The 12116-nt window shown below is 39.2% G+C and overlaps 1 protein-coding gene and 1 long non-coding RNA gene across 2 annotated transcripts in view; one reads left to right on the top strand and one right to left on the bottom strand.

Moving 5' to 3' along the window:
* The window catches only part of LOC132152011 (uncharacterized), a 461940-nt gene that overhangs the window by 219256 nt on the left and 230568 nt on the right, over nt 1-12116 (top strand). The gene's annotated exons all lie outside the window — the stretch shown is intronic.
* Nucleotides 3663-8467, bottom strand: LOC132152000 (insulin-like growth factor-binding protein 5). The gene is made up of 4 exons (XM_059560608.1): nt 7759-8467; nt 5416-5624; nt 5142-5261; nt 3663-4987 (listed from the first exon to the last, which is right to left on the bottom strand). The coding sequence occupies exons 1-4, from the start codon at nt 8090-8092 to the stop codon at nt 4847-4849; spliced, it is 804 nt and encodes a 267-aa protein (XP_059416591.1). The 5' UTR covers nt 8093-8467; the 3' UTR covers nt 3663-4846.

The following is a 12116-nucleotide window of genomic DNA, read 5'->3' on the forward strand; positions in this document are numbered from 1 at the left end:
GAAGAGAGGGGATTCCCCTGGACACGTCACCGGGGTTGTGTTTGGAGCACCATGTAACACGATGTCTCACCGCCGCATCCTCCCGGAGGAGGAGCCTATGCAGATCGGGAGAGCATGGTTGACCAAAGGGGAGCTACGCCATCGCCTGGATAATCAGATGTGGCTGTACTGCGGTGAGGCAGGTCATGTGGTAGTGCAAGGGAGAGCACATGGTGACTGTCACTACAACTCGACTGCCACCTGGTGGCCGTTCAAAGTTTCAAGCTTGCTGTTTTCCAGGTTTCGGCATTAATTGACTCTTGAGCGGAGGGCGACTTCATGGATTCCAGATTGGCAATACGTCTGGGCATTTCGGCCATTGCACTGGCCGAACCTATTTCTGCCAGGACCCTTTGTGGCACCCATCTTACTAATACTACTCACACCACCCAGTTTGTCATATTAACTTTGTCTGGTAATCATGTCAAGGAGATTAGATTTCACCTTATTCACTCGCCCATCGCTCCAGTGGTGTTGGGTCACACTGGGTTGGTTAAACATAACCCCCATATTGATTGGGCCCGTGGTTCTATTTTGGCTTGGAGCCCTTTCTGTTTAGCTCAGTGTTTGAGTGCTGCATTTTCCCCAGTCTTACCATGATTTGAGAGCTGTTTTCAGTAAGTCCCGAGCTTCATCTCTATCTTTTCACCATCCGTACGACTGTGCGATTGACCTGTTGCCTGGCACTTCTCCACTTCTCCACCTAAGGGGCGACTTTACTCTCTGTCGGGTCCGGAGAGGGAGGCCATGGAGAGGTACATGATTCTCTGGTAGCAGGCATTATCCATCCCTCTTCCTCTCCAGCATGGAGAAGAAGGATGGATCGTTGCGCCCCTGTATTGACTATCAGGGGAGAAAGGACATCACGGTGAAGAATCGTTATCCTTTGTCGTGGATGTCATCGGCCTTCGAGCTCCTACAGGGGGCAACCATCTTTATGAAGTTGGACCTCCGCAGTGCTTATCACTTGGTTCGGATTAGGGAGGGGGACGAATGGAAGACCGCCTTTAACACCCATACGGGGCATTTTGAATATTTATTTATGACGTTTGGGCTTTCCATCTCAATGACTTGCTCCAAGACATGGTTGATTGGTTTGTTTTTGTTTACACGGACGACATCCTGATCTTCTCCCAGAACGAGTGCGATCATGTCCAGCACGTCAGGCAAGTGCTCCAGTGGTTACTGGAGAATCGTTTATTTGTCAATTTGGAGAATTGTGAGTTTCAAGCACAGTTTGTTTCGTTCCTGGGTCTTATTCTTTCACCTGAGGGTATCCGAATGGATCTTGCCAAGGTAAAGGTAGTTGCTGATTGGTCCACCCCAGATAGTCATAGAGCGGTCCAGCGCTTTCTGGGGTTTGCCAATTTTTACAGGCAGTTCATTCGAAACTTTAGCCAGATCGCCCTTCCTCTGACTGATCTCACTTCCACAAAGAAACAATTATATTTGTCGTCGCAGGCCCAAGCTGCGTTTGAGAGCCTTAAGATTTATTTCGGCCCCCATTTTAACGACCCCTTACCCATCTCGTTTGTTCATTGTGGAGGTGGATGCGTCTGAGGTGGGGGTTGGGGCAGTTTTGTCTCAAAGATCATCTTCAGATGAGAGAATACATCCATGCGCCTTCTTTTCTCATCATTTAACCCCCACGGAACGGAACTATGACACTGGGAATGGGGAGTTACTTGCTGTCAAGCTGACGCTGGATGAGTGGCCCTGGTCACACATAGCGATGGACTTTGTTACTGGCTTGCCTCCGTCTAGTAGCAAGACGATAGTTCTCACTGGGGTGGACAGGTTCTCAAAGGTGGTCCATTTTATTCCCCTCCCCAATTTGCCTTCAGCGAGGGAGACAGCGACTATTGTCTTAGATCATGTTTTCCGTATTCATGGCCTCCATGGTGGTTTCTGACAGGGGTCCCCAGTTTGTGTCTAGGTTTTGGACAGAGTTTTGTCGATAGCTGGGAGCTACTTCGAGCCTATCCTCCGGATATCATCCACAGCCTAATGGTCAGGCCGAGCATGCCAACCAGGATTTGGAGAGTGTTCTGCACTGTGTGGCGTCTGCTGAACCGTCATCTTGGAGTTCCAGGTTGACCATGGTAGAGTCTGCGCATAACTACCTCCCGGTCTCATCTACGGGGTTGTCTCCCTCCCAGTGCTGTTTAGGCTACCAGCCACCTTTATTCCCCTCTCAAGAATCTGATGCCATTGTTCCTTTTGCACATGCGTTTATTCAGAGATGCCTCCGTACTTGGAGGATTGCCAGAGAAGCCCTCACTCGGACTGGTGAGAGGAACAAGGCATCGGCAGGAGAGATGCGGGATTCCGGCTCGCGATCTTCTGGATCGTGCTCTCATTGATCAGTTTCATCAGCATCATGGTGAGTCCTCCGGAGATGCCAGGAGGCGTCCCTGAGGTGGGGGGTACTGTCACGGTGCAGGGTGGCTTCTCCTGCAGTCTGTGTTGTCCTGTCTGTTGGTAGCTCGTGGTCTGGGCAATCAGCACTGGTCGTGGCGGGGGTGTGCAGATCACCAGCGGATTCTTCCCCACCTGTTGCTCATTCCCCCACTCTCTTATATGTCTCTGCCTTTCTTTCAGTCATCCTGATTAGATTGTTTTGTCTTTGCCCGTGTTTTGTGTGGTGTCCAAGCTTCACTCTTACCTTCCGTTTTCCTGTTTAAGGACCCGTAGTTCGGAGATCCGGCAGCACGAGTGGTCCGCAGTGTGCTGGCCAGCTCAGATATCTCTGTGTGCACCTGAGCATTTAATTATTTTTTTATGTTATTTTGTGTTTTGTAGCAAGAATAAAAGATTCTCCTTTTCACTACTCTGCATCTGAGTCCTCTGTCTAGCCAGCACCCTGACAGCTACAGTCTTTTCTGCTTACTGAAATAAATCACTATTTTTCTGTACTAAACAAGTGAATTTTGCCAAGATATTTTCAGAGATGATAGATAAGATGGTATAGAATAATAATCGAATCAAACCCTAATATTGACAAAAAAATTTACATACAACCTATTTTTTAAAAATTACCTGAAAACATCCCAGCGTGACATCCAACATGTTTTTCCAGATCGCATCACATACTGTATGCTGCACACGTAATTGGTGGTGTACCTATTAAATATTTGAAATTACTAGCACAGTACACAGACAAAGTGTTTCTATGATTATATCAGAATATCTTTATATATTTATTAAATGTTTTGTCTTTACAAAAGAGACAAAAATAAGAGTAAATAAATTACATGGCAAATAAATATTGCACGCAGGTATTTAGATGTCATACAAATAATTTTATAATCCATATTATTTGACTTAAGGTCAGCTTAAGCTATTTAAAGCTTTTAAAATAAGAAGAATAAGAATCTTAAACTGAAAAGGTTATGGGAAAATTTACTTTTTTTAATGCACATCAAAGTCCCTTCATTATTAGATCGGCATCCTACAAAACTTGTCACACTGCTCTGCTTTGTATTTTTGTCTCATAAAATGAGCCTAACTCTGCAACATGGGGTGGTACCATTCAGAATTCTTTTCATGTTACTCATGAGTAACAAGAGGAATATTGTCCTTTAAAAATCTCACAGAATCACTAATGTGCCTTGAAACTTGTTGCACCAAATTCAAGTCTGCAGGCCAACACCTAATAGTGCCTTTGGTACTTTACTACTATAGCATTTTCATAATGCAAATAATCTCAATTTGCCTACTTTTTAAGAACACTGAATTTGCTTTTTTGAATCTACACTCCTGCGAACTAAAGGTAAGCATTTTGAGTGTTTGTATTTTCCCTCTGTGGCCCCTTTGATGTCTTTGATGTAAATCAGTATTCAAATATTGAGTAGAAAAAGGCACTGAGATTTCCATAAGAGCCCAAGGACCCTGATCTGTTAAAGTTTGAAAAACTAGAAAAATGGCTGGTTGCTTTGTCACAGTTGTGCTCTCAGATGGTGAGGCTTTCTTATTCCATAGTGATTTATATAAACTGCATGCTTATATATGTGTCTACACTTTTTTGGGAGGTTGTGCTTTGTGTTCTTTCATAGGACTTTTGTGTGTTTCTTTTTACAGTACACTAAAACAGTGGTTATTAGAATATATATTTCCCTATATCATTCGGCCTGGCAAAACAATATGCCAAGACAATAAAAGTGATGTGCCGAAAACTTTGGAAAGGGTTATACTGATACACAGTGCATACAAGTACTATTACGTGAATAAGTCATATGAAACAGTCATATTAATACATGGGGATAGTTCACCCAAAATGCTAATTCAGCCATTATTCACTCACCATATCATTCCAAACTTTTATGCAATTTTTTTTTTTCTGTGGAAGACAAAAGAATTCACAAAAGGACTGATGCTTTGTACCCAACTGACTGTATGGACAAAACTGTTGGAAATCTTACTTTGTGTTCCACAGAAGAAGCCGTGTCGTATACAATAATGGGTAAATAATTACATTTATTTTTAGGTGAACTATTCCTATAAGCTCATAAAACCTTTTAAAGATGTCTGTTATATAAGATACAGTGGAAACAAGTCCATGACTCTAGTACATTTCCCACATAATTATTGATACATCCCACCAACCTTAATGACACATGAAGATCACCTGTTGCATGTATTGAGCATATCCTCTGCCTAGCTTTAAAAGAGGCTGTTTTTATATAATATGGATTTTCCACAAATAAAGGTCAGACTCCTTCAGATTAAGATAAGAAATAATTGGCAAATCACATAATATGGTAGATGAAAGACAATTTCATTGTTATGTGACCAAATCTGAGTTGTCTCATTCGTTGTTGTTGTTGCTGTTGCTTTCAAGATCTTTGCATTGGATGTTGCCTCCATTAAAGTCAGTGCCCGGCATCTGAACTCCATGCTTGTTTACACACCAGCAGATGCCTCGCTTGCGCCCCCTGGAGGGTTTACACTGCAACATAAAACCAAAGATGGACAACAAAGTAAGCAATGTAACTTGACCCTGCCCTCAGCCAAGAGCCATGTGTTTATAGGAAAGAAAACTTTCCGACAACTAAGCTTGCCAGCAGCTGACATCTATAAAAATGCTGAAGTGCAGAACTAACCTGTTTGCGCTTGAAGAAGCCTTTCTTATCACAGTTAGGCAGGTACAGTGAAAGAGCCACGATTCTGGAGTTGTCCTTCATCCTCTGGACGATTCCATCCAGCTTTCTTCGACATGGACCCTACAGTTAGCACAAACATCATTAACAGAACACTCTGGAAAAGGTGTTAGGCATTAATATACACTTTATAACATATAAAAAATATAAACAGAATCAGCATGAAATCAGAAGTATTTTTTACAATCATCAGATGGACGTTGATGAACAAACTTACAATGTCAGAGTGATGTTTGTCCTTTCTGAATAGTGGGTATTCAAAATTGCCCCTGATCCTGAGTTTAGCCTCCTGTCTCTTCTGATCATTTCGCATGGCTTGAGCCTTCTTGCTGTTAACGTGGTCTCTTTGGAATAATGGTACTTTGGCCTGGGGAAGCAGATCCTCTGTTACCTCTGCAACGTGTCTGTCTTCGTGTGACTCATGATCTGAAAAGAGGACAATAGTCAGATGCAATGGCATAACTGAGATGGATGTAACAAATACACCAGGGTTGCTTGCACTGTCAAGACATCTTTATGTCAAACACAAAAGGCCACAATGTACTGGTATGCTTCAAGTTGACTACAGTCACTTTGTAATCATCTATCCACAACAAATACCTTTATCTTTCAGTGCTGGTCTTACAGTATATTTATTGGTATCCATAATGTTGCTTGTAAAGATGGCTTAGCAAGACTAATGTTTATCATCTGAGAGCAAGCCACTACTCTTGAGAAGAGACAACAGATTTCTTCTTTTTTTTTTTTTTTTTAGCTGTTGGCTTTCTCTCGTGTCATCTCATAATGAAAACTTTTTTAGGGAATAACTCAATAACTCAAGTCTTCCAGGAAAAATAAATAAATGAAAATCAGTAAAGCATAATTCATTGAACATGCCTTCATCACAATATAACCATAGACTTACCATAGAAACTATACAAGTTCAAATTCAGAAATAGAAAAAGCCAAGTATTTCTGAATAAACAATCTGTAAAAACCTATCATAGAAGTTTTCAAAGCTACATTTTCACATGTCATAGAATCTAATCAAGCATGACAATAAGCCATCAACAGTTTGAACTCAACTACCGGCTCTATTCTTTTAACTTAAAGCAGAGATGCCAGATGCCATCTTCAATTTGCCTAGTCTATACCCTCGTCCTCTCTCTCACACATCACTGCATTGCCCAGCTGTACAGTGAGTAATCAGATTCAACAGCTTGACCCATTCCTTGCCCCTTCTGTCTTCAGTGGAAAATCTAAGCAGCCAGGGTCACAACAGATGGGTAAATCGCTCAAGCCATTTGTGATGGCATCACTGGCAAATCAGAGTAAAATAACTCAGCAAATCTTGGAAATCCTTGAATAAATCAACACTGTGTTCCCACCCCTTTCTTAATTAGCTATTTTATCATCTGTCATACAGTAGTTAACTGGATCTTTCATTTGGGGATATTGTGTTTTGAGTGATGTTACAAGTGCACTTCCAAGTATCCTATTTGGAGGTGTGTGTGTGGGGGGGGGGTACGTCAATTTAGTTAAATTGCAACCACATCTTAATTATTTTTGTAACTTTTTAGAGTATCTAAACTGTTTCATCAATTTTTGTCCTCAAAACTTGCATTGTCCTTTTACTGTGTGTATGATAAGATGCATACTGTATATGTTATAGGCAGAGACAATTGGCTAGAAAATGTATATCTTAATTTATATCCACTATATATATATATATATATATATATATATATATATATATATATATATACACATATTATGCCAGACTTATTATTATCAGTTACTAAACTAATTGATAAGTATAGAGAATGAAATAAATAGAAATGTGAAACTGATTCTACATTCATTTATTGAACCAAAGCAACATCATTGCTCTTTGTGATAATAGGTGGGTCAGAGCTATATAGTACTTTTATGTAGCATTGCATCTTTAAACAGAATATAGAGGCTGCATAGTCTCATCTGAGCAGTCTTAACAAATTTGTGTAAATATTAGCTTGTATTTTATTTTAATTTATTCAGAATGATGCCTAATTCTTCCAACTCCTTCTCTGTCAGAACCATTCTCAAGCCTTCCATTCTGGGCTAAATTTGTGATAAATTGCAAAACGAAGGTTCAGCGTTAAATAGCTGCAGCAGCTGTTTTCAGTAAAAGTGATGAGATCGCATAATCACAGTTTTCAGAGTGCTGACAGCCGAGTTTATCGCTGATTTTTATGGACCTGAAAAGAAAGGTAGGGGAGGCTAAAGCCTGTGAAAGAGTGTGATAAAGAGATAGCCTAGATCTGCTGGTGTGTGGGTGGGTGGGGAATTGCTGAGAAGGAATTTGATTTGAATACCAACTCTGTTTTCAATAAATATAAAAACTCATCCATGATATCAAATAAATCCTATGAATGTTCCGTTTTGGATGTCCTGACCTAGATAATTCAGCATATATAGATAGATAGATAGATAGATAGATAGATAGATAGATAGATAGATAGATAGATAGATAGATAGATAGATAGATAGCTCAATAAAATATTTTCAATCATTAATTACATATACTGTCAATAAAACGTACCTCTAGGCAGTGGTTTGTATACACCTTGTTTCTCATTCATGCAAACTCCTTTGCCGTAAAGCAGCGCGTGCAGCGGCTTTTCCTCCCCGTTTCGAGGTAAGCAGCGCAGTCCCTGTCCACAAGTGCCCGTGTAGACTCCACACGCTTGCCCCTCGGTCAGTGCGCAGGTCAAGCAGCATCCGCAGCCGGGCTCCTTCACCACCTGACACCCCGTCCGCACCGGAGGACACATGGACATCGCCTTCTGATCGCACGGCTCACAGGGAACGTAAGAGGCCGAAAAGCCGGGTAGTCCCCATACAAATGTCATCAGAGTATACAAACTTATCAGCATTGTACTGTAGAGAACCTATCCACCAGCCTTGAATGAGTAGAACCGACGCTTTCTTTCGTTTGAGATGTCGGAGAACGAAGGTGTTAGCGACCGGATGAAGGAAAAAAGTGTGCCGGTGTTTGAAAATATGAATCCTCTCACCACTTGGTAGAAGAATCCAATGTTGCATATAACACCTGAGATCTATAAATTAAGGCAATGCCCTGAGATGTAATGGTATCAGCGGAATTCGGGGGAAGAGCACAATCCTCAAAATACGTGTAGTCAACACCTTCACCCCTATATTAAAAAAATAAATCAATATGTGCCAGTTCTATTAGAGGTTCTGCAGCTTAATCAAGTATTCACCCTCGAGAGCTGCTGTCAGTATGAAGATCTGCTCATGTTAACCGCGCAGAAGGGAGGCGCACTGCACTTCATTTAAAGGCACTGGTGTTTCTTGGGCGGATCCCGGAGTGATGCTGTGCGAAAACAGTAGCTATTCGGAGCAGGTTCAGATTAAACGAAACGCTAACAATAAAACGATATGAGATAATGGAATACTGCAACAGTAAAAATCTGGCAATCACATGGAAGTGTGCTACGGTGACTAATCATTTAACTTAAGTTAAAGCTATAGGCCTACAGTTAAAGGCTATATAAAAAGATTTCTGTTCAGGCTCACGAATGTCTTTTTTGGGTCCGTGTACGTTCTTTAACAGTTCAGAAATAAATAACAAATATTATTTGATCGTAGCCTATAGTTTTACCTTCATATGTAAATTAGTATTGTGAACACTAATGCGCACAAATCCCTAGCAAATTTCAGTTTAAATTTTAAAATTAAATTAGATTAACTATTAGATTAGCTAATTATCAGATTAATGAAACAATATTTTATTACGTATTTGTTTTATCATGCACATGGTTAAAATCGAATGAGCTAATTACTTAAAAAAAAATTAAGGTAACAATATTACACATAACATTGTTGAGTAGTTTTTCAGGCTTGATTTTTTTTAAATGTAATTTACCTGAATAAATCATGTGAAATCTCCTAAATTAATCTATGACACAATGAATTTAATATAATTAGGGAAATGTGCTCATTTATTTTAAGTTGATTCTCAAAAGTCTGTGATTTTGAGTGAGGTCTGTTTGTATTTTGTTATTTTATACATTTGCAAGACTGTTTACAGCCAAACAGCTCATGTAGGAAAATACTTGAGAAATACTAGAAAGTACTGCACTAGCACTAGCAAAGCTACCGCTCATTAAACAAGGCTTAATACCTTAGAAGAGTAGTATCCATAACCATAAGCTCTACTCTTCTGCACAGTGGTAACGATTGCACTGTGCAATGGAAACTTCAATGTAACAGAAACTCAAATGTCAAACATAACTGAACATTAAACATTAGATGCCTCCCTTCACTCAAAAACATAAAGTAGCATTTAATTTCAAAATTTACTCTCCATATCCAGCCATATGCAAAGCATGCTGGGAACTAACAATCACCTCTAAAATAAAACTGCAAAAATTGAGCTAATTCAAAATTAAAAAATAGGCAGCCTTCTTTCCTTAATTATTTTAGTTTAATCAGTTCCCCGATTCAAGCATCAAAAAACTGCTTCTCTTGGTTTTATCTCTTGGTTCTATTAGTAAAAAGTCTTCAACATTTTCTGTACAACACTGAATCACAATTTCTTTAATGAAATCCACACATTATTTTTAATTATCACCTTCCTTTTTTTTAAATGAAAATTACAAGACCCATGAATAATTTTTTTAACGTCACCAAGTTAACTAACTATTAAAGGGGTCATGAACTGAGAAATCAACTTTTACTTGAGGTTCTGATATATAAGAGGTTATCGTACTTACAAAAAATGCCTAGGAAATGCCAGATCCTGGAATGTTCCTACTTATGACGTAATAGATTAAACACCGCCTCCTAATTCTGTAGCCACTAATTCACACATGCATACAAGGGAAATAACGGAAATGGTACTAAACCTAGATCGAGCAATAAACATGTCATTAAAGGTCGCAAAATATTATGCAGTGCCTGGTTGTGTAAGAACACAGTCACTGCATAAACTTCCTTTGGGTTCAAATATTAGAAATGCGTGGTTGAACTTTATTTTTTAGGAAGTTTCTAGATCTAGATTTAGATGTTTTTGAATGTAAAAACCACGCAAACGTCATAAGTCGACCTCAGACAACAGTAGGCTATAAAATAATAAATAAAAAAAGCAAGTTCATGACCCTTTTAATATAGGAGTTGAGCTTACCTGCCAACTAAACTTAGCTTATGCTCAGCCAGCTAATGCAGTCATCTGAGATCATATTTGTATAGTAAACTATGTCTGGTATTAAAATGCCCCTATTATGCCCTTTTTCCAATTTTGCCTTTTTTGCAGTGTGTGATATAGCTGTATGTGAATGTAAACAATCTGCAAAGTTGTAAAGTTTAAAGTGCACAATAATTAAAGTTATTGTCTCTTAAAATAAAGAATCGACTGTACAGCTGAAACGAGTTGTTAGATTCGAATCCCACTTTGGGGCAACACATTTGCATAATGCGTGCCTATGTTGGACATCCACAAACAACTTGACCCCACCCACAAACTTATCATTATAACTATGATAAATAATAGATGTTTATATTTTCTATAGAGCTTTCAAAATTCAGAACCATTGAAATTTTCCGACACCGCTGTACACCATAGACCAATCACATCAGGATGGGCCATCTGATCAGTCAGAGCAGAACAGGCTCACGGAAAGGAGTGATTCAGAGAGACTGAATCTTTGAACTGCTTTGAATGAATCGTTTGAGAATGAGTTTTTTGATCTTGCATGAATATAATTATATTGTAGAAGACTCCCAAAACAATATAAGAAAACATAAAAATGGCATAATAGGGGCACTTTACGCATTTACAGTACGTTCAAAACTGAGGCGATTTCACCTCAGCACTTCTCTTTTTCCTTACAGTTGTGATATGTTTTCAACACATTATACAGACAGTTGTGTTCAGGGGCGAAAATCTCATCTAAATGTTGGGGGGGACAATAAACATAACATTTCTCACGAGCAAGTTTTGAAGGGGACACCAATAAAATAGGCAAAATTGTACTTAAGGATATGTGTACAGAGAGGAAAGCCTTACTATTGCATGGAGACTATTCCATTATCCTTCTTCTCAAAGTTTCTTTCTGGTTCAATGAAAACGCTGACTAAATTGACCAAAACATTCTTCAAAACAATTTTTTTTGCAATGTTTTTGAAGTTGTTTACACAATCAAGCCACCAAAATACAATGGAATTTGAACTTAACTTCAACTTTTATTTATTTATATAGCACATTTAATAGCAATGTTGTTGCTTCACAGTTATAATTAAAACATGCATATATAAAAACATTTGCCATGCCTAGCAAAATGAAGGCATACACACTCTTAGACATACACCCTCACACAACTGTATAGTGAGATCGGTATAGACGTGAAAGTGAGGAAAACAAAAAAACAAAAAAATAATAATTTCTTACAATGACTGATTTGTTCAAAAAGTGGATGCACTCAGTTAGGAAAGACCTCCTCAGTGTGTTTCTCAAAATTAGTGCTGTTACTGCTGTAGCTTAGTTTTCAATTGTTTCGTTGGTGAAATAGGGCTAAAACTGTATTGGTCTGGGGATCCCTGCCGATTGTTATTATTATTATTTGCTTAACCACTTTAAAATGCCTTTTTGGTGGCTTTTAGTCAGAAACCGTAAAGAAAATATATTCAATATCGATACTCATTATAAATACTTGGTAAATTATCAGCCCAGCCACTCTGGGAGACGTTCAAACCATAAGACTGTATAAAAACAGGTTCAAACTAATAGCACGTAATTTACATCTCTATGATGGTTGGTTGATATTCCAGAAGGGAGGCTAGCCTCCTCTATGATGTTACTTTTCTCAGCACTCCTCAGCGCTGAAAGTGAACACTCGATGCTGAACACTCGAACACCCCTCCCCTTCCCCTTCTCTT

Source organism: Carassius carassius, chromosome 10 (assembly GCF_963082965.1).
Source record: "Carassius carassius chromosome 10, fCarCar2.1, whole genome shotgun sequence".
NCBI lineage: Eukaryota > Metazoa > Chordata > Actinopteri > Cypriniformes > Cyprinidae > Carassius > Carassius carassius.

Coding starts and splice junctions, on each gene's coding strand:
- LOC132152000 (XM_059560608.1), bottom strand. CDS start 8,092: ATGCTGATAAGTTTGTATACTCTGATGACATTTGTATGGGGACTACCC. Junction 5,625..7,758: donor ATACAAACCACTGCCTAGAG/GTACGTTTTATT, acceptor TCCTCTTTTCAG/ATCATGAGTCACACGAAGAC. Junction 4,988..5,141: donor GCTTCTTCAAGCGCAAACAG/GTTAGTTCTGCA, acceptor TTTATGTTGCAG/TGTAAACCCTCCAGGGGGCG.